Source organism: Hemiscyllium ocellatum, chromosome 24 (assembly GCF_020745735.1).
Source record: "Hemiscyllium ocellatum isolate sHemOce1 chromosome 24, sHemOce1.pat.X.cur, whole genome shotgun sequence".
NCBI lineage: Eukaryota > Metazoa > Chordata > Chondrichthyes > Orectolobiformes > Hemiscylliidae > Hemiscyllium > Hemiscyllium ocellatum.
This window is the reverse complement of record NC_083424.1, coordinates 2,305,256-2,328,883: the sequence shown is the minus strand read 5'-3', so window position 1 is coordinate 2,328,883 and position 23,628 is coordinate 2,305,256. Positions and strand designations below refer to the sequence as shown.

General features: G+C 43.1%; 1 protein-coding gene across 9 annotated transcripts in view; it reads right to left on the bottom strand.

Annotated features, from left to right (window-relative positions):
• The window catches only part of LOC132827008 (membrane-associated phosphatidylinositol transfer protein 2), a 538,978-nt gene that overhangs the window by 81,109 nt on the left and 434,241 nt on the right, over positions 1-23,628 (bottom strand). For all 9 annotated transcript variants that reach the window (XM_060843350.1, XM_060843356.1, XM_060843357.1 and 6 more), the window contains one exon: positions 6,592-6,836. In XM_060843350.1, coding sequence (XP_060699333.1) covers positions 6,592-6,836 — 245 coding nt within the window. The remainder of the gene's footprint in view (positions 1-6,591; positions 6,837-23,628) is intronic.

The window sequence follows — 23,628 nt, the reverse complement described above, 5'->3', positions numbered from 1 at the left end:
TGGAATACTGAAACCTAACTGAGAAAGAAATGGAAGGAAAACATTGAAATGGTGTTGGCACTTTTCACAAAAAGCACACCGGAGTTTAAAACAAAATAAACTACCAAAATTGAAATAAGATCGATAGGATTCGTGGCACATATTGTATGGTGTGCTTGTAGTAATAAATTCAAAGCTACTGTTTGAGGCATTAGTGGCAGATATTGAATACAAGATAAGTGTGGTCTTGTGTGAAGCAAGTGCTCATGGGGACACTGCATTCCTGCCATCAAATACCTGCTCTTGGTTTCTAATGTGAGGATGCTGCACAATATTTTGATCTTTATGAAGAAGTGTTTAGTTTTCTCTCATTCATAAAAATTCTTTTAATGATTTCACTTTATTGATGCTGATTTAGGTTACAAATATCCCAACAATTGTACAATTGAAGGAAAGCTCTAAGAACAGGTACATTTGAATGTGTCTAGGTGTATGCAATGAATTCTGAGAGGGCTCACTGTGAGGATGTATCCTTTGGGGATTCTGGGGGAATAGGGATCAGAGTCTCAGGAGAAGGGATCAATCATTTTGGAATTAGTTGTGAATAATTTCGACAATTAGATGTTTTGAACTTCTGGCGTTCTCTATCCCAGAGAACTGTGGAGTCTTAGCCATTTAAAATACTCAAAGCAGAAATTGTTAGATTTTTGGAAACTGAAGAATATTGAGATAAAACATGAGAGGAAAATTGAGATCAGCAACAGACTTACTAAATGGTGGACAACTTGAGAGACTGCATGGTTTACTCCTGCTCTTATTTCTTATGTTCTTAGCTAGAACAGTGTACCAACAAGTGGATGTCTGTGGTTTTCACACTGTACAACACTGGGGTATATGTGTATATCGTAATAATATAAAACTTGTGTAACATCAATGAATAAAATAAAGATGATAATTTCCTAATTCTAACATTTAAAAACATGAATATTTATGAACATAGGAACAGGAGTAAGCCCTTGACCTTGCTCTGCCATTGGATAAGATCGTAGCTGATCTGATCTTAACCTCAACTTTACATTCCTGCATATCCCTGATAATCTTTCACTATCTTTTTAATCTAGAATTTATCTATCTGCCTTAAAAATATGTTAAAATCGTGCATCCACTCCTGTTTGAGAAAGGAATTCCAAAGATTCTCAATCTTCTGAGGGGAAAAAAAAGTTTCCTCATCTCTGTTATAAACAGGTGACCGCTTATTTTTAAACTCAGACTGCTCGTTCTAGATTCTTCCACCAGAGGAAACATCCTTTCTACATCCACCTGGTCAAGTCCCCGTAAGACCTTAAATGTTTCAATTAAATCACCTCTGACTCTTCTGAACTCCAGAGGATGTAGACAATTTGCTCATCCAGGTATTAATCTCGAAAACTTTCTCTGAACTGCTTCCAGTGCACTAACATCCTTCCTTAAGTATGTGCCCTAAGCGTGGCACGGGGGCTCAGTGGTTAGCACTACTGGCTCACAGCACCAGGGACCCGGGTTCGATTTCTGCCTCGGGCAACCGTCTGTGTGGAATTTGCACATTCTCCCTGTGTGTATGAGAGTTTCCTCTAGGTGCTCCAATTTCCTCCCAAATCCAAAGATGTGAAAGTCAGGTGATTTGGCAAGGCTAAATTGCCCACAGTGTTCAGGGATGTGTAGGTCAGGGGTAAACGTACAGTAAATAGGGTAGGGGTGGATTACCCTTTGGAGGGTCGGTGTGGACTTGTTGGGCCAAATGGCCTGATTCCACACTGTAGGGATTCTATGTTCCACAGTAACCAGTACCAGTTTACACAATACTCCAGATGTGTTCTGATCAATGTCCCGTATAACTGAAGAATAACCTCCCTACTCTTGCATTCAATTCCTCTAAGAATGAAATATTACATTCTAACAGCTTTCCTGATTAGCTGTACTTTCTTACTAACCTTCTGTGATTCATACCTGAGGACAGCCAGATCCCTCTGCATCTCAGAGCTCTGCAGTCTCCCACCACTTAGACAACGTGCTTCTTTTTCATTATTTCTTCCAAAATGGACAATTGCATACTTTTCCGCATTTCCCACTCCCTTCACCTACACATATCCCTTTCTAAGCTCCTTATGTCCTCTTCACAGTTCACTTTCCTGCCTATCTTTGTGTCATCAGCAGATTAAGTTCCTCTACCTTCGATCCCTGCATCTAAATCATTTGTATAAATTGTAAACAGTTGAGACTCCAGCACCGGCCCCTCTGGCACATGATTTGTGACATCCTGCCAACCAAAAAAAGACCCACTTATTCCTAATCTCTGTTTCCTGTTAGTCAACCAATCTTCTTTCCATGTCAATACGTTACACTCTACATCATGAGCTTTTGTTTTCCTCATTAAGGTTTGATGTGGCAGCTTACCAAATGTTTTCTGGAAATGTAAGTACATTACATGTATTGGTTCCCCTTTATTTGCAGCCCAAGTTACTTCTTCAAAAGATTCCAATGGTGTTTGGTATGCTTTCCTTTGTTGGTCAGAGTATTGAGTACATTGTTGGGAGGTCATGTTGCGGCTGTACAGGACATTGGTTAGGCCACTGTTGAAATATTGCGTGCAGTTCTGGTCTCCTTCCAATCGGAAAGATGTTGTGAAACTTGAAAGGGTTCAGAAAAGATTTACAAGGATATTGTCAGGGTTGGAGGATCTGAGCTACAGGGAGAGGCTGAACAGGATGGGGCTGTTTTCCCTGGAGCGTCAGAGGCTGAGGTAAATCTTATAGAGGGTTACAAAATTATGAGGGGCATGGATCGGGTAAATAGACAAAGTCTTTTCCCTGGGGTCAGGGGAGTCCAGAACTAGAGGACATAGGTTTAGGGTGAGAGGGGAAAGATGTAAAAGAGATCTAAGGGGCAACGTTTTCACGCAGAGGGTGGTACGTGTATGGAATGAGCTACCAGAGGATATGGTGGAGGCTGGTACAATTGCAACATTTAAGAGGTATTTGGATGGGTATATGAATAGGAAGGGTTTGGAGGGATATGGGCCGGGTGCTGGTAGGTGGGACTAGATTGGGTGGGATATAGAACATAGAAAAATACAGCGCAGTACAGGCCCTATGGACCTCAATGTTGCTCCGATCCAAGCCCACCTAACCTATACTAGCCCACTATCCTCCATATGCCTATCCAATGCCCATAAAGAGGGAGAGTCCACCACTCTTACTGGCAGGGCATTCCATGAACTCACGACTCGCTGAGTAAAGAATCTACCCCTAACATCTGTCCTATACCTACCTCCCCTTAATTTAAAGCTATGCCCCCTCATAATAGCTGACTCCATATGTGGAAAAAGGTTCTCATTGTCAATCCTATCTAAACCCCTAATCATCTTGTACACCTCTATCAAGTCACCCCTAAACCTTCTTTTCTCCAATGAGAACAGCCCCAAGTGCCTCAGCCTTTCCTCATACGATCTTCCTACCATACCAGGCAACATCCTGGTAAACCTCCTCTGCACCCGTTCCAGTGCCTTCACATCCTTCCTATAGTATGGCGACCAAAACTGCACACAATACTCCAGATGCGGCCGCACCAGAGTCTTATACAACTGCAACATGACCTCAGGACTCCGGAACTCAATTCCTCTACCAATAAAAGCCAGTACGCCATATGCCTTCTTCACAGCACTATTTACCTGGGTGGCAACTTTCAGAGATCTGTGTACATGGACACCAAGATCCCTCTGCTCATCCACACTACCAAGTATCCGACCATTAGCCCAGTAATCCATCTTCTTGTTACTCTTACCAAAGTGAATCCCTTCACACTTAACTACATTGAACTCCATTTGCCAACTTTCTGCCCAGCTCTGCAGCTTATCTGTAACCTGCCACGTACTTCCTCACTGTCAACAACTCCACCAACTTTCGTATCATCTGCAAACTTGCTCAGCCAACCTTCTAGCCCCTCTACCAGGTCATTTATAAAAATGACAAACAGCAATGGTCCCAAAACAGATCCTTGCAGAACATTGCTAGTAACTGCACTCCAAGATGAACCTTTACCATCAACTACTACCCTCTGTCTTCTTCCAGCCAGCCAATTCCTAATCCAAACTTGCGTATTTTTTGCAGTAGCCTACCATGGGGAACCTTATTAAACGCCTTACTAAAATCCATATACACCACATCTACAGCTTTACCCTCGTCCACCTCCTTAGTCATCTTCTCAAAGAATTCAATTAAGTTTGTGAGGCACGACCTGCCCTTCACAAAACCATGCTGACTATCCTTGATCACATTATTCCTATCCAGATGTTCATAAATCCTATCCCTTACAATTCTCTCTAAGACTTTGCCCACAACAGAAGTGAGACTCACCGGCCTATAGTTACTAGGATCATCCCTACTCCCCTTCTTGAAGAATGGAACCACATTTGCTATCCTCCAGTCTTCTGGCACTATTCCTGTAGACAACGAGGACATAAAAATCATGGCCAATGGCTCCGCAATCTCCTCCCTTGCTTCCCAGAGAATCCTAGGATAAATGCCATCAGGCCCAGGAGACTTATCTATTTTCACCCTTTCCAGAATTTCCAACACCTCTTTCCCTACATATCTCAAAGCTATCTATTCTAATTAATTGTGATTCAATATTCACATTGGCAACAATGTCCTGTTCTTGAGTGAATACTGACGAAAAGTATTCATTCAGTGTCTCCCCAATCTCTTCAGCCTCCACGCACAACTTCCCACTATTATCCTTGACTGGATCTATTCCTACCCTAGTCATTCTTTTATTCCTGACATACCTATAGAAAGCCTTTGGGTTTTCCTTAATCCTACCAACCAAGGACTTTTCATGTCCCCTCCTTGCTGCTCTTAGCTCTCTCTTTAGATCCTTCCTGGCTACCTTATAACACTCAATCGCCCCAATTGAACCATCGCACCTCATTTTTACATAGGCCGCCCTCTTCCCTTGAACAAGGGATTCCAATTCCTTATTAAACCACGGCTCCCTCACACGACCCTTTCCTCCCTCCCTGACAGGTACATACTTATCAAGGACACTCGATAGTTGCTCCTTGAACAAGCTCCACATATCGATTGCGCCCTTCCCTTGAAGTCCAGCTTTCCAAGCCACGCATCCTATGTCATGCCTCACCACGTCATAATTTCCCTGCCCCCAGCTATAACTCTTGCCCTGCAGTGCACACTTATCCCTCTCCATCACTAGAGTAAAAGTCACCGAATTGTGGTCACTGTCCCCAAAGAACTCATCTACCTCCAACTCTAACACCTGGCCTGGTTCGTTACCCAGAACCAAATCCAGTATGGCCTCACCTCTTGTTGGCCTGTCTAGATATTGTGTCAGGAAACCCTCCTGCACACACTGGACAATCACCCACCCATCTAACGTACTCGAGCTATAGCTTTCCCAGTCAATATCTGGAAATTAAAAGTCCCCCATAACAACCACCCTGCTACTTTCACTCTTCTCCTGAATCATCCTCGCAATATTTTCTTCTACACCTTTAGGACTATTAGGAGGCCTGTAGAAAACTCCTAACAGGGTAACCTCACCTTTCCTATTTCTAACCTCAGCCCAAACTACCTCAGATGGCGAGTCTTCATCCATCGTCCTTTCCACTGCTGTAATACTATCCTTGACAAGCAATGCCACACCTCCCCCTCTTTTACCCCCACCTCTGACCCTACTAAAACATTTAAATCCTGGAACCTGCAACAGCCAATCCTGTCCCTGTTCTACCCATGTCTCCCTAATAGCCACAACATCGAAATCACAGGTACCAATCCACTCTGCAAGCTCACCTACCTTATTTCGTATACTTCTCGCATTGAAGTATACACACTTCAAGCCACCTTCCTGTTTACAGGCACCCTCCTTCGAGATTGATGTCATGTTCCTAACCTCCCTACACTCAAGGTCTTGCACCCTAAAGCTACAGTCTAGGTTCCCTTGCCCCTGCAAAGTTAGTCTAAACCCCCCTCAAAGAGCACTAGCAAACCTCCCCCAAGGATACTGGTGCCCCTCAGGTTCAGGTGTAGACCATCCTGTTTATAGAGGTCCCACCTATCTGGTCGGCATGGGTGTTTCCATGCTGTACATCTCTATGACTCTATGACTTTCCTTTACAAAAGCATGTTAGCTCTATTTGATTATCTTTAACCCATCCAAGTGCCCTATTATAATGTCTTTAACAATCAATTCTAATGTTTTCCCTATGACAAATGACATGTCATGTTGATATCTTGATCAACAGTAAATGGTATTTCACAATGTCTGGAAGGTGTTTTATTCTGTTTTGCATAATTTAACACTATCAACAATTTTGTCAGCAATATGAATAAAACAGCAGAAAGGTGTCTGGCCCAATGACAGACTTAACATGAAGCAAGAAGAGATTTGAATAGCCCCATCTTTTCAATATAAATACATACATAATGTTTTATAGCACTTAGGAAGTAGATTATGCACAGTATGAGCAAATATTTGACAGCTGCCAGGGAATGATGTAAAATTTGTACTTCTCCCAGCCACTCACGATATCCTTTGCACCACATGAGCTGGGAAACTCACTTTGATATGAGTGAAAAGGCTTCTGAGCAGATGGCTGGGCATGGAACCAGCTTGACTGCAATGTGGCCTAGGCCTGCAGGGAAGTGCACTCTCATCACCGTGTCAAAGACAGAAGTGATGGTGTTGACATCAGCCTGTTTGGAGGTTTGGTCTCCGCTGCCAGAGTCCAGAATATTGCCACCATGCAGAACGAGGACAAGGACATGAATCTTGCAGGACTGCAAAGGCTGCTGTGATGCTCCCTCCTGAGAAAAAAAATACAAGACGTAATAGAAGTTGTTTTGCTGACATCCATTCTAAATTGCTATTATGGATTTAAAAAAAACACTTTGGTTCAGAAACTCACCACTAACATAGTGTGATCGAGTGATTAACAGTGTGAGAGAGGCAATATTATTTTGATTGACTTTTCTCACACCAGAAAAATCTGATTAGCCTCAAAAAGATTATTTTAATCTGCAGTCTTAATAGAATTAATGTGTTTATAACAACAATTTAAATCTGTTTAAACAACACTGAAAAATTATGATCAAGATAATGAATGACACAAATTAGTTGAAAGGGGCTGCAGTCTGACACATATCAACAACTCATCTGGTGCCTGTAAATTTAAATTGTTTATTACCTTTCAGGTGAGCTAACAAGGTCTGTGTTGAAACAAACCTGAATAAATAAGACCATAAGACATAGAAGTGGAAGTAAGGCCATTCGGCCCATTGAGTTCAGTCCACTATTCAATCATGGTTGATGGGCATTTCAACTCCACTTACCAGCGTTCTCCCTGTGGCCCTTAAATTCTTGATCTCGCAACTATCAATCTCTGCCTTGAGGATATTTAACATCCTGGCCTCCACTGGCAATGAATTCCACAGACCCACTACTCTCTGGCTGAAGAAATGTATCCTCATTTCCATTCTAAACTGACCCCCTCTAATTCTAAGCCTGTGCCTTGGCTCCCCAACTAATGGAAACAAATTCCCAGTCCACCCTTTCTAAGTCACGCATTATGTTGGAACGATAACATGATTTTCTGACAATTGTCAAACAAACCCAGACTTGCCAAAACTTCAGGCTACACCATATAATTCCAAAACAGTTTAAAACTGCCATTTTCAAATTTAAACTTGAGTTTAATATCACATGTAATGACTCACACATGAAGACCAAGAACAAATGTTTTTTTGAATGCTACATTGTAGTTTACATAATTATGATGGTTCAAGTGACGTATTTAGGCATACAACTTCACAACCTCTCTTCAGAAATACATCACAAACAAGATTGCGCAAGAAACCAAGCTAAACATATCAACTAAAGCCTACACAGTTATATACTCCACACTTAATAAACATTTCTTTCAGGCTGCGTGTTCCAACTTAACATCATCAGAGACATTGCATTCTAACGATTTTGGATTGGATTCTGTCATATTTTGAAGTCTAGCTGGAAGTAAAATTGCTACACGTAATTTTTTTCTCAAATACTAAAGGATACTTACGCAGAAGAATTCTGCAAGTTATCAAATCAAACGATCTTAAACAGGTTAAGCGGTTACATTTATTAAGGACAAGAAATCTCTGTCAGCATGGCACATTATTACTTTGAATTGGAAATAAAACTCAACTGCTGTTAAAACTGTAAAGTAAGATAAAACAATAAGATAAAACTTACGATAAATAAGGTCTTCTTTTTAATGAACTATTAAGGTAGGAGAGGCAAAAGGTTAATTGCTCCACACACACAAGCAATCACCAGCTCAAAAAAAAGCAATTAACTTAGACAGTTATTGATGGGTTGTAAGGAGAGAGAAATCAAAATAATCTGGAGGAGGGGGAATTATTTCCCTGACTATTGACGGTGGAGCAGAAGTGCACGGTGTGAAATTGTTCACTGCCTTTCAATTCTGTGCCTCATCTTAAAGGAAACAATTTAATAGGATATTGTGCACCACACCAGATAAATACAAAATCCAAGCACAATGCTATCATTTAGCCTATCATTCCCTTCCAATGCCAAATTACAAACTGTAGATCGAAACCTTACAAACCACATAGAAACAAAATAAAACCTTTATCCTAAACTATCATATTGACAATATGAAAAGTTTATAAGCAAAGACAAATGAATTAGGTTTAATGAGATGCTATGAAAGCAACATAAATTATTTGAAGATGTAGATTGTTTTCACTAAATCACCAATATTGGATTATTATTATACTTTCACTCTTACTAATAAAATTAATTGTAACATTAGAGGGTGTATTTAATGCACACAGAAGCACAGAATGCAATTTTAATGACTTTCTTAAGTTACTGCAACAACATACTTGCTAGCTTTTTAAGGCAAATCCACAGATGACAACAGTGATAAGGATGGTGAAGAAACAAATTAAGATTTCAGCACATATGTAACCCTTCTACCTCTGTATAGTTTTAGACCACTTTCACCAGCTTTTTTACAGCATTTACTCAAAACAGAACTTTCTCTGTTATTTCTTCCAAGCACCCATTAAACCAAATAACAGCAACTTGAAGTAATTCAGGAAATATCAACTTCTTGGAGCCAAACACATCAGGAAAGTCCTGGTTAATCTGTAAAGTGAGTTGGTGTCAGTAAAGGAAACAGAGGAAGGTAATAAATGGTTGCCCCCACATACAGGTTATGAAAAAAGGAGATCATGATTCCTGCTCCTTTCCAATAATCCCTGAATGAATGGCGAGAGGCTGAGCTCACCCTGGTGCTGCTCCAGATAAACAGCTAGGTCAAATCTGGGCAAAACTGGAAGATGACAATGGGCTCTGGTATTGTATTTTAGGGAAAGGATTATAGTATTGAGGACAGGAGAGGAAGGGATGAAAAATAAATGTTGATTAAGCCAGTCACAAATATTAACCAACAGTTTAGGTTTTGTTGGCAAGCAAACGTGCCACAGTACAAGTTTATTTCTTGGTACAGCAGAAAGTTATGGCTACTTAGTTAGTATATTGTTCAAGTCAATGCATTGAGGAAGTAGTAAGCACACTAAAACTACAGTTTTAATGTTACTTACTGTTGGAACACTTGTAACTCTAATCTGTGGAATACAGGTACTGACACTCTTATTTTTAACAGGACTGTGTATCTGCATGAGAATACAGGTCAGTCAGGAGACCGCAAAAAACCACAGGATTAGTATTCTTGCAGAAAATACATCATATCAACAAAGGTTGCAAAAAACAATATCCAACTATTTGTCAAGCTGTAACATAATAGGCCATGAAACTGATAGAAACTTGCATGACACACATGCTGTGGCAGCATTCTGAATTGTTCTACATCAGATAAAATCATTACCGTTAATATAGCTGATTAAATGGCAGATTTTAAAGGTCTCCCTTACAATAATGTAGAGGAGTTAAGTTACTGTGTCCTGAACAAGCCATGGTTCTGTTTCTGGTAACATGTAGGGAATCAGGTATTCTGAAGGGAGAATGTAGAGAGTTAGGCAGGAATTTAAAAAGGAAGTCCTTGAGAGTAGTAATATCTGGATTACTCCCGGTGCTACGAGCTAGTGAGGGCAGGAATAGGAGGATAGAGCAGATGAATGCATGGCTGAGGAGCAGGTGAACGGGAAAAGGATTCACATTTTTGGATCATTGGAACCTCTTCTAGGGTAGAAGTGACCTGCACATGAACGACAGATTGCACCTGAATTGGTGGACTGGCAGGGAGATTTGCTAGAGCTGCTCAGGAGGATTTAAACTAGTAACGTGGGGGCTGGGACCCAGGGGGATAGTGAGGAAAGAGATCGATCTGAGACTGGTACAATTGAGAAAACAAGCAAGTCAAACAATCAGGGCAGTCAGGGACAAAGCAGAGAACAGGGTCGGACAGATAAATTAAACTGCATTTATTTCAATGCAAGAGGTCGAACAGGGAAGGCAGATGAACTCAGGGCATGGTTAGGAACATGGGACTGGGATATTATAGCAATTACAGAAACATGGCTCAGGGATGACAGCTTAATGTTCCAGAACATAAATGCTACAGGAAGGACAGAAAATGAGACAGGGAATGGGGGCAGCGTTTTTGATAAGGGATAGCATTACAGCTGTACGGAGGACGGATATTCCCAAAAATACATTCAGGGACGTTATTTGGTGAATTGAGAAATATGAAAGGGATGATCACCTTATTGGGATCGTATTATAGACCCCTAATAGCCAGCGGGAAATTGAGAAACAGATTTGTAAGGAGATCTCAGTTATCTGTAAGAATAATAGGGTGGTTATGGTAGGGGATTTTAACTTTCCAAACATAGACTGGGACTACCACAGCGTTAAGGGTTTAGATGGAGAGGAAGTTGTTCAAACGTGTACAAGTCAATTTTCTGATTCAGTATGTGGATGTACCTACTAGAGAAGGTGCAAAACTTGACCTGCTCTTGGGAAATAAGGCAGGGCAGGTGACTGAGGGGTCAGTGGGGGGGGGGTTGCACTTTGGGATCAACGACCATAATTCTATTAGTTATAAAACAATGATGGAAAAGGATAGACCAGATCTAAAAGTTGAAGTTCTAAATTGGAGAAAGGCCAATTTTGACAGTATTAGGAAGAACTTTCAAAAACTGATTGGAGGCAGATGTTCACAGGTGAAGGGACGGCTGGAAATGGGAAACCTTCAGAAACGAGAATCCAGAGAAAGTATGTTCCTGTCAGGGTGATAGGGAAAGCTGGTAGGTATTGGGAATGCTGGATGACTAAAGAAATTGAGGGTTTGGTTAAGAAAAAGAAGGAAGCATATGAAAGGTATAGACAGGATAGATCGAGTGAATCCTTAGAAGAATATAAAGACAGTAGGAGTATACTGAAGATGGAAATCAGGAGGGCAAAAAGGGGACATGAGATAGCTTTGGCAAATAGAGTCAAGAAGAATCCAAAGGGTTTTTACAAATACATTAAGGGTAAAAGGATAACTAGGGAGAGAATAGGGCCCCTCAAAGATCAGCAAGGTGGCCTTTGTGTGGAGCTGCAGGAGTTGGGGGAGATACTAAAGAAGTATTTTGCAACAATGTTTACTGTGGAAAAGGATATGGAAGATAAAGAATGTAGGGAAATAGATGGTGATATCTTGAAAGATGCACATATTTCAGAGGAGGAAATGCTGGACATCTTGAAATGTATAAAAGTGGATAAATCCCCAGGATATGATCAGGTGTACCCTAGAACTCTATGGGAAGCTAGGGAAGCGATTGCTGGGCCTCTTGCGGAGATATTTGTATCATCGATAGTCAGAGATGAGGTGCCAAAAGACTGGAGATTGGCTAACATGGTGCCACTATTTAAGAAAGTCAGGAAACTATAGACGGGTGTGCATGATGTTAGCGTGGGCAAGTTGTTGGAGGGAATCCCGAGGGACAGGATGTACATGTATATGGAAAGACAAAGACTGATTAGGGACAGTCAACATGGCTTTGTTCTTGGGAAATCATGTCTCACAAACTTGACTGAGTTTTTTTGATGAAGTAACAAAGAGGACTGATGAGGGCAGAGCGATAGACGTGAACTATATGGACTTCAGTCAGGCGTTTGACAAGGTTCCCCGTGGGAGACTGGTTAGCAAGATTAGATCTCATGGAATACAGAGAGAACTAGCCATTTGGATACACAACTGGCTCAAAGGTAGAGGACAGAGGGTGATGGTGGAGGGTTGTTTTTCAGACTAGAGGCCTGTGACCAGTGGAGTGTCACAAGGATCAGTGCTGGGTCCAATATTTTTCATCATTTATATAAATGATTTGGGTGTGAGCATAAAAGGTCTAGTTAATGAGTTTGCAGATGACACCAAAATTAGAGGTGCAGTGGACAGTGAAGGCGGCTACCTTAGATTACAATGGACCTTCATCAGAAGGACCAATGGGTTGAGGAGTGACAGATGGAGTTTAATTTAGATAAATGCGAGGTGCTGCATTTTGGGAAAGTAAATCTAAGCCGGACTTTTACACTTAATGGTAAGGTCCTAGGGAGTATTGCTGAACAAAGACACCTTGGAGTGTAGGTTCATAACTTCTTGAAAGTGGAGTCACAGGTAGATAGGATAGTGAAGAAAGTGTTTGTTATGCTTTGTTTCATTGGTCAGAGTATTGAGTACAGGATTGGGAGGTCATGTTGCGGCTGTACAGGACATTGGTTAGGCCATTATTGGAATATTGTGTGCAATTCTGGTCTCCTTTCTATAAAAAGGATGTTGTGAAACTTGAAAGAGTTCAGAAAAAATTTACAAGGATGCTGCCAGGGTTGTAGGATTTGAGCTATAGGGAGAAGTTAAATAGGCTAGGGCTGTTTTCCCTGGAGCCTCAGAAGCTAAGGGGTGACCTTATAGAGTTTTTTAAAAACATGAGGGGCATAGATAGGATAAATAGACAAGATCTTTTCCCTAGGGTGGGGAGTCCAGAACTAAAGGGCATAGGTTTAGGGTGAGAAGGGAAAGATAAAAAGGAGACCAAAGGGGCAACCTTTTCATGCAGAGGGTGATACGTGTATGGAATGGGCTGCCAGAGGAAGTGGTGGAGGCTGGTACAATTGCAACATTTAAAATGCATCTGGATGGGTATCTGAATAGGAAGGATTTGGAGGGGTATGGGCCGGGTGCTGGCAGGTGGGACTAGATTAGGTTGAGATATCCAATCAGCATGGACAAGTTAGACCAAAGGTCTGTTTCCGTGCTGTACATCTCTATAACTCTAAAACAATGTGCTATTTTTCATAATTTAAATCTTCACACATAAACTGACAGCCATGTGGGCAGTGTTTTTAACACCCTTCACAGCATACCAGGAATGAAATAACAATATCATTTCAAAATAGTGCATGTATTCGCATGATCGAGTGAAATACCTGGTTTGTACAGAGTGTCGGATTAGTAGGGAAACTAATATTTTATGATTGAGTTAGTTTAGTTATAATCGCACAATCAAAATATATTCATTGATTAATATATTATTCTGCTAAACTGTAGCAATGCAGATCGTGGTACTTCAACATCATCTGACTCTGCTTAGCTTCACTTTACAAAGAAATGCATCATGGAATTGCGAACAGCATGAAGACAATACTCTAATGTCTTAGTGTTCCACCTGCAAAGGCCAAAAGACCCCTGGCTTATAACTAGACATCCAAAGTTGGAGAAGGTGGTATACTCCCGGCTTGTTTGCTTTATCAAGAAATCATAACCACAGCTAGACTGGAATTTTGAAATTTGTTTCAAAGTGAAGCAAGTTACAAAATATGACATTGTTATAAAGTTAATTTTAATACAATGTGTTTAAGTTTGTAATTGGATAATCCCTTCCACTTTAACATTCCCTCTCTAATGATTTGTTGAGATTGGAACTTGCAATCATCTGTATTAGTTTATATCAATTTGAAGTTACAAGCAACATTTTCCACTACATCTTTTGGTTTTAGAAAAAGATAATAAATAACGTTTTCAAGCCATTCAAACTCCACAGTGAGAAAGAAAAAGGATTCCAAGAAAAGCAAATGGTCAGTCATGAAGTGACAATAACAAAACTAAATGAAAGGGACGGTTCTCCTGATAACTTAAGGAACTGGTCAGGAAATTGAGAGAAGTGATATCAGTCAAGGTTCACACCCTTAAGAACCAATTAAAAATTGATCATGCAACCACTTAAATCAAATAGCAAGAGCCTCATCTGATCTAGTCAAACAGAATGTACTGATGTCATTGATCATGCTGTTGTGGATTGGGAATAGCAAGTGCTTTCAGTGACTAGGGAACACATGCAGTTCGAAAGTGAAGTTACTCTGCAATCCAAACTGGAATCAGAAAGCTTTCCAAGTGTTGAAGAAAGGTCAAAGACTGATTGTTGACCCCTGACCTAATCTAAACCAGAAAAGCTGTAGTACACCCATAAAGTCACCGGCCTGTTTTGATGCATATCATTTCTAATTTAAGAAACGTTTCCTGAGTTAATGCACCATACTGAACATAGAACATAGAACAATACAGCACAGAACAGGCCCTTCGGCCCACAATGCTGTGCCGAACATTTGTCCTAGCTTAAGCACCTATCCATGCACCTATCCAATTGCCGCTTAAAGGTCACCAATGATACTGACTCTGCCACTCCCACAGGCAGCGCATTCCATGCCCCCACCACTCTCTGGGTAAAGAACCTACCCCTGACATCCCCCCTATACCTTCCACCCTTCACCTTAAATTTATGTCCCCTTGTAACACTCTGTTGTACCCGGGGAAAAGGTCTCCTACTGTCTACTCTATCTATTCCCCCAATCATCTTATAAACCTCTATCAAGTCACCCCTCATCCTTCGCCGTTCCAATGAGAAAAGGCCTAGCACTCTCAACCTATCCTTGTACGACCTATTCTCCATTTCAGGCAACATCCTGGTAAATCTCCTCTGCACCCTCTCCAAAGCTTCCACATCTTTCCTAAAGTGAGGCGACCAGAACTGCACACAGTATCCAAATGTGGCCTTACCAGGGTCCTGTACAGCTGCAACATCACCTCATGACTCTTGAATTCAATCCCTCTGCTAATGAACGTTAATACACCATAGGCCTTCTTACAAGCTCTGTCCACCTGAGTGGCAATTTTCAAAGTGTCATGAACATAGACTCCAAGATCCCTCTGCTCCTCCACCTTACTAAGAACCCTACTGTTAACCCTGTATTCCGCATTCTGATTTGTCCTTCCAAAATGGACAACCTCACACTTGACAGGGTTGAACTCCATCTGCCGCTCCTCTGCCCAGCTCTGCACCTATCTAAGTCCCTTTGCAGCCGACAACAGCTTCCTCACTATGCACAATTCCAGAGTGGCAATTTTCAAAGAGCTATGAACATAGACTCCAAGATCCCTCTGCTCCTCCACCTTACTGAGAACCCTACCGTTAACCCTGTATTCCGCATTCTGATTTGTCCTTCCAAAATGGACAACCTCACACTCAACAGGGTTGAACTCCATCTGCCACTCCTCTGCCCAGCTCTGCATCTATCTAAGTCCCTTTGCAGCCGACAACAGCTTCCTCACTATGCACAACTCCACCAATCTTCGTATCGTCTGCAAATTTACTGACCCACCCTTCGACTCCCTCTTCCAAGTCATTACTAAAAATTACAAACAGCACAGAACCCAGAACTGATCCCTGCAGAACTCCACTTGTAACTGGGCTCCAAGCTGAATATTTACCATCTACCACCACTCTCTGACTTTGACCGGTTAGCCAATTCTCTATCCAACTGGCCAAATTTCCCACTATCCCATGCCTCCTGATTTTCCTCATAAGCCTATCATGGGGAACCTTATCAAATGCCTGACTAAAATCCATGTACACTACATCCACAGCTCTACCCTCATCCACATGCTTGGTCACCTCCTCAAAGAATTCAATAAGACTTGTAAGGCAAGACCTACCCCTCACAAATCCGTGTTGGCTGTCCCTAATCAAGCAGTGTCTTTCCAGATACTCATAAACCCTATCCCTCAGTACCCTTTCCATTACTTTGCCTACCACAGAAGTAAGACTAACTGGCCTGTAATTCCCGGGGTTATCCCTATTCCCTTTTTTTGAACGGGGCACAACATTCGCTACTCTCCAGTCCCCTGGCACCACCCCCGTTGACAGTGAAGATGAAAAGGTCATTGCCAACGGTTCGGCAATTTCCTCTCTCGCTTCTCACATAATCCTAGGATATATCCCATCAGGCCCGGGGGACTTGTCAATCCTTAAGTTTTTCAAAATCCCCAACACATCTTCCTTCCTAACAAGTATCTCCTCTAGCTTACCAGTCCATTTCATGCTCTCCTCTTCAACAATACAGTCCATCTCATTTGTAAATACTGAAGAAAAGTGCTCATTCAAGACCTCGCCTATCTCTTCCGACTCAATACACACTCTCCCACTCCTGTCTTTGATCGGATCTACCTTCGTTCTCGTCATTCTCATGTTTCTCACATACGCATAAAAGGCCTTGGAGTTATCTTTGATCCTACCCGCCAAAGATTTTTCAAGCCCTCTCTTAGCTCTCCTAATCCCTTTCTTCAGCTCCCTCCTGGCTATCCTGTATCTCTCCAAAGCTCTGTCTGAACCTTGTTTCCTCAACCTTATGTAAGCCTCCTTCTTCCTCCTTACAAGACATTCAACTTCCCTCATCAACCAAGGTTCCCTCACACGACCATCTCTTTCCTGCCTGACAGGTACATACATATCAAGGACACGTTGTATCTGTTCCTTGAAAAAGTTCCACATTTCAACGACATCCTTCTCTGACAGCCAGTGCTCCCAATTTATGCTCCTCAGATCCTGTCTTGCAGCATCGTATTTACTCTTCCCCCTATTGTAAAACCTACCCTGTTGCACGCACCTATCTCTCTCCATAACCAAGGTGAAAGTCACAGAATTGTGGTCACCATCACCAAAATGCTCACCCACTAACAAGCCCATCACTTGTCTCGGTTTGTTACCAAGTACCAAATCCAATATGGCCTCCCCTCTGGTCAGACAATCTACATACTGAGTTAGAAAAGCTTCCTGGACACACTGCACAAACACTGCCCCATCCAATCTACTTGATCTAAAGAGCTTCCAATCAATATTTGGGAAGTTGAAATCGCCCATGACTACGACCCTGTGGCTTCTGCACCTTTTCAAAATCTGTTTCCCAATCTGTTTCTCCACATCTCTGCTGCTGTTGGTGGGCCTATAGTAAACACCCAACAAGGTGACTGCTCCTTTCCTATTTATGACTTCAGCCCATACTACCTCCAAAGGCAGATCCCCCTCAAACTGCCTTGCTGCAGCCGTTATACCATTTCTAATTAGCAATGCCACCACCCCCTAATCTTACTGAAACTCCTGTAACCAAGAACCTCTAACAACCATTCCTGTCCCTCTTCTATCCACATTTCCGTGATGGCTCCAACATCGTAGTCCCAAGTACCGATCCACACCTTAAGTTCACCCACCTTATTTCTGATACTCCTTGCGTTGAAGTATACACACTTGAGCCCACCTCTGTGTCTGCAAGTATTCCCCGTCAGTGCTACATTCTCCATGGCCTCCCTACATTCTTGGACATCCTGAAAAACAGCGAACCTATTTGCTGGACTACAAGTCCGGATCCCATCTCCCTGCCAAATTAGTTTAAACCCCCCTGAAGACTGCTAGCAAACCTACCTCCCAGGATATTTCTGCCCTTCTGGTTCAGGTGCAACCTGTCCTACTTGTACAGGTCCCACCTTCCCCAGAATGCAGTCCAATTGTCCAAATACCTGAAGCCTTCCCTCCTACACCATCCTTGCAGCCGCGTGTTCAACTGCACTCTCTCCCTATTCCTTGCCTCACTGTCACGTGGCACCAGCAACAACCCAGAGATGACGACTCTGTCCGTCCTAGCTTTTAGCTTCCAGCCTGACTCCCTGAGGTCCTGAATGACCTCCCCACCCCTCTTCCTACCTATGTCGTTGGTGCTAATGTGCACCACAACTTCTGGCTGCATACCCTCCCCCTTAAAGATTCTGAGACGTCTCGGACCCTGGCACCCGGGAGGCAACAAACCATCCGAGAGTCTCGCCCAAGTCCACAGAACCGTCTGTCTGTCCCTCTAACTAGAGAGTCTCCTATAACTAGCGTTCTCCTCCTCTCCCCCTTTCCCCTTCTGAGCCTCAGAGCCAGACCTCATGCCAGAGACCCGGTTACTGCAGCTTACCCCTGTTAGGCCGTCCCCCCCAACAGTTGGGGGGGTTCTTTTGCCAAAACGATTAAAATCTCAAATGAACAAATTATATTGGGATTTGCGTCGAAATTGTGAAACATTAAACTTACAACAGGCTCTAATCTGTTTGGAAAAGAAAAAAATATTTAACATCTGCATTAAATCTTCACCCATTACTCTCAGCAATTGTGCTTTCCAAACTAGAATCTTGAATCCTCTACAGTAAATTAAACTGCTAACAAAATTTAATCTTATTAGTGGCATAGAGTCATATAGAATGAAAACAAATCCTTTGGGCTAACTTGTCTGAACCAGCAGACATCCCAATCTGACTTAGTCCCATTTGCCAGCATTTGGCCCATATCCCTCAAAAACCTTCCTATTCATGGGCCCATCCAAATGTACTAAGTGTTGCAACTGTACCAGCCTCCGCCACTTTCTCTGGCGGTTCATTCCACAAATGCACCACCCTCTGTATGGAAAAGTTATCCTTCAGATGCTTTTAGAATTTTCAATCTCTCACCTTAAACATATGCCCTCACCCTAGGAAAATCAAAACTTGGCTATTCACCATAACTTTGTCCCTCATGGTTTTATAAACCTCTGTAAGGTCAACTCTCAGTCCCCAATGTTCGAGGGGAAAAAAAATCCAGCCTATTCAGCCTCTCATAGAATCTCTCTAGCATGGAGGAAGGCCATTCAGCCCATCAAGTCCATATGGACCGTCCAAAGGCTATCCCGCCTAGACTCGGACCCAGTCCCTATCCCAACTAACCAAGACATCACTGGACACAATGGGAAATTTAGCATTTAAGCTTCGATAATATGGGCTCTAACAAAAGATGCAGTAAAAGTTCCAGTTCCTAAAGAAATCAATGGATAAGGGGATAAGTGGACAAATAGAACAAAGGCAGATCAAACAATCTCATGAATAATAAAGTAAGCTTGCAAGCAATTCCTACTTATATTTCTAAAATTTATTTTGTGGAATCCAAACATTCAATAAAGTGGAAAACATATTGAATAAGTAACAGCAACCTTTCTGAGTGGCAGATTGAAATAGATGAAGGTTAGTTGAACTATTGTCAGTTTTTAACTTCTCGGAGTCAATGGCATGACTGATGCTGGCTAGCAGCTGTAGCTAGAATATCCAGTGTATTTCTGACCTTGCTTTCTGATGAAGCTTCTCCTTTAATAAGGTTACGCTGTCCTTGGTTTTTTTTCAGATAGGTCGTAAAAGACACAGACTCCAAAAGTCGAAGTTGAAGGGTTTTAGGGCAAATTTGATTACAGCCAGTAGAGACTGCCTCAGGCAAAAGGCTTTCAAGTTAAAAAAAAACAATGGTACAACAAAAGGGGAGCGGCTGGTTCTCTCAGCTCATCTTTACTCAGGTTTGATCTGGCTATTAACTGAAGGCAGTCAGGCAGTTGTGAAACTGCTGGACCCAAATAAGCAGGTCCAGGCTGATCCTCCTCCCTCTCTGGCTTCTCTCATGTGAGAACCTTAGTTTGATTTTATCTTATGTGCCAAGGAGTGTTTATGGGGATTGTTGCAAGTATTGGGAACAGCATCATTAAGTTGGGATAATCTGTTGGGTTTTTGGATAGGTTAAGTTATTCAGTATTCTGTTCTATTCCTTTTGCGTTTCATTCAATAATCTTATAAATAAATTCTGTTTTGTTTAAAACTAAGTGGGTTGACCACTTCCATCACTCCTCAAATATCTGCTGAAAATAACTAGCAAAGATGGAGTCTGGGCCACTTTCTTGAAATAGTATTTCCTGGATGCTGCCTGACCTGCTGCACTTTAACCAGCAACACATTTTCAGCACTTTCTTGAAATGTTTTAAAATATCTGGCCTGGTCCATAATAGCTTCAACAGGCCCAAGAACATTCTCCAGATGATGCATCTACAACTGAGCAAAACCTTTGCAACACAGAACAGGGGCTACCAACATTTTGCACTGCGAACTGCAACCTTTAAGGTAAAAGTAGAGTTTTGACTAACAGATACACAATGAATATCAGGATTATTGGTGGAAATGTGGAATTGGGCCAAAATTAGATCACACAAAATCTTAGTGCATGGTAGATCAGCTTTGAGGAATTGAATGACCGATCCCTGCGCCTAATTTCAACATTACAGAGTCGTAGTAAACATATTAATGTAATTAGGTGGATAAGTCAACCTTTATCAATAAAATAATCTTAAGTTAATAACAACAACTTTTCTTTCTTTAGGAGCAGAAATATTTGCTTTTACATTATATTTTAGATTAAAATATTGTGCAAATGTAGGTACTTTTCAGTATCACTGCCAGGCTTCAGAAAGACCGAAAGAGTACAAAGCACATTGAAAGTTACGTCAAATGCTTCCAGACATATGATAAGAATTTGATGATCCTGAGCATAGACAGAATGAGACACAGAATAAGTTAGTGAAACATGTCAATTCATAGTTCAAAGACTAGCCAAAAGAGGGCTGCTGCTAACTGATCAAACAACAGTATTGAAAGGGACAGTGAACATAAAGCCACAGTGTAGTGAATGCAATGAAGTGAGCCAAATGGACCTTATAGAATATGAGTTCCCCTATTGAGGCTGTTAACCTGGTCCAATCAGGAAGTCTTGGCTGACAGATATAAACAGGAGTGGCGAACTGGGATTTGAGGTTTGTCCTCATCTCCCTGTAAACTGGTTGAACGGTAGGGTTTGGGGCCTAGCTTTGCTGCTCCTCTCACTTGTAAAATTGCTGTCTGTTGTGTACAGCTGTAAATGTTTTTTGTAAACTGTTTTGTAATTTGTTTATTAAAATTTAATAAATAAATAAATAAATAAATAAAAACAGGAGTGGCAGCGGTAGACGTCCGGTACGTGGCCACCGCCATCCGAAGCCTTAAAGCGGCGGTGCTCGGAACTGACGTAGTGCACCAGTTGGAGGACGCTCAGGGGTGCAGTGGGATCCCGTCCGCGCTCACCCCAGCCCGGACGTAATTTCACATTGGCCCCAAGGTCCCATACTTCCTGCGGGAGCCTGTGCCCCACAACCTGACCGCCTCCGGAATTTTAATTTTGTCCCGTTCAAGGACGTTAAAAGGCGTGCCCTCTATAGACTGCTGCTGCACACCGTCCACCTCTTCTCCCTCATCCACCGTCCGGACACGCCTTGGCGTGCCCATTTGCCACCGGGCGGTGGGGATCCCCAGTGGAGGGCCCTCTACACGGGAGTCCTCCTCCTTTCTCTCGGGGATCTGGGGTGGAGGGTGCTGCATGCAGCAGTCCCCTGCAACCGCAGATTGCGGTTGTTCACGGACTCCCAGCCCAACTGCTTGTTCTGTGGTGCTGTGGAGTCCGTGGACCATGTGTATATTGGGTGTGGGCGTTTGCACTCCCTCTTTGATTTCCTCAAAAACCTCCTCCTCTGCTTTTGGTTGCAATTCAGTCCCACGCTCCTGATATTTGTGCACCCGGTACAGAGGAGGGAGGGCAGGTCTGAAGACCTCCTCGTGGATCCGCTCCTGGGCCTGACCAAAGTGGCCATAAACAGGTCCAGGCAGCGGGCCGTGGAGGGGGTCGTTAGGGCCGACTGCCTGCCCCTCTTCCGCGGTTACGTTAGGGCCCGGGTGTCCTTGGAGAAGGAGCAAGCGGTGTCCACCAACACCCTGGAGTTGTTCAGGGAGAGGTGGGCGCCGCAGGGAGTGGAGTGCATCATTTCCCCCTCCAACTCTATTTTGATTTAGTCCCTGCCCTCCCCTTCACTGTTTGATCTCACAGCATTGCCCTTTTTTGATGTGAAGGGCACTGCTTGTCACTGGCCACTCGGGTGTTTTCCCATCTTCCTGGTGGTGGAAATTGAATAAATATTCATGCACTTTGTGTCTCTCACTGTGTCTCACACCTACACACACACACACACACACACACACACAGTGCTGGGGAACAAATGAGCACCACCTAGTGTGGGGAAAAAAAAGGGAAAAAAAAACGAAAAAGAAAAGAAAAAGAAAAAAAGGAAATAAAATAAACAGGAGTGGCGAACTGGGATTTGAGGTTTGTCCTCATCTCCCTGTAAAATGGTTGAACGGTAAGGTTTGGGGCCTAGCTTTGCTGCTCCTCTCACTTGTAAAATTGCTGTCTGTTGTGTACAGCTGTAAATGTTTTTTGTAAATTGTTTTGTAATTTTAAAAATAAAATTTAAAAAATAAAGAAATAAACAGGAGTGGCATCGGCAGACGTCTGGTACGTGGCCACCGCTATCTGACGCTTAAAATGGCGGTGCTCGGACCCGACTTAGTGCACCAGGTGGAGGACTCTCAGGTATGTGGTGGGATCCCGCCCGTGCTCACCCCAGCCTGGACAGAATTTCACATTGGCCCCAAGGTCCCATACTTCCTGCGGGAGCCTGTGCCCCACAACCTGACCGGCTCCGGAATTTTAATTTTGTCTCTTTTAAGGACGTAAAAAGGCGAGCCCTGTATCGACTGCTGCTGCACACCGTCCACCTCTTCTCCCTCATCCATCGCCCGGACACGCCTTGGCGTGCCCATTCGCCCCCGGGCAGTGGGGATCCCCAGTGGAGGGCCCTCTACGCTGGAGTCCTCCCCCTTTCTCTCGGGGATCTGGGGTGGAGGGTGCTGCACGCAGCGGTCCCCTGCAACCGCAGATTGCGGTGGTTCACGGACTCCCAGCCCAACTGCTTGTTCTGTGGCGCTGTGGAGTCCGTGGACCATGTGTATATTGGATGCAGGCGTTTGCACTCCCTCTTTGATTTTCTGAAAAACCTTCTCCTCTGCTTTTGGTTGCAATTCAGTCCTACGCTCCTGATCTTCGGGCACCCGGTTCGGAGGAGGGAGGGCAGGTCTGAAGACCTCCTCGTGGGTCTGCTCCTGGGCCTGGCCAAACTGGCCATAAACAGGTCCAGGCAGCGGGTCGTGGTGGGGGTCATTAGGGCCGACTGCCTGCCCCTCTTCCACGGTTACGTTAGGGCCCGGGTGTCCTTGGAGAAGGAGCACGCGGTGTCCACCAACACCCTGGAGTTGTTCAGGGAGAGGTGGGCGCCACAGGAAGTGGAGTGCATTATTTCCCCTTCCAACTCTATTTTGATTTAGTCCCTGCCCTCCCCTTCACTGTTTGATCACACAGCATTGCCCTTTGATGTGAAGGACACAGTTTGTCACTGGCCACTCGGGTGTTTCCTTTCTTCCTGGTGGTGGAAATTAAATAAAGATTTGTACACCTCGAGACTCTCACTGTGTCTCACACCTGCACACACACACAACATGGTGCTGGGAAAAAA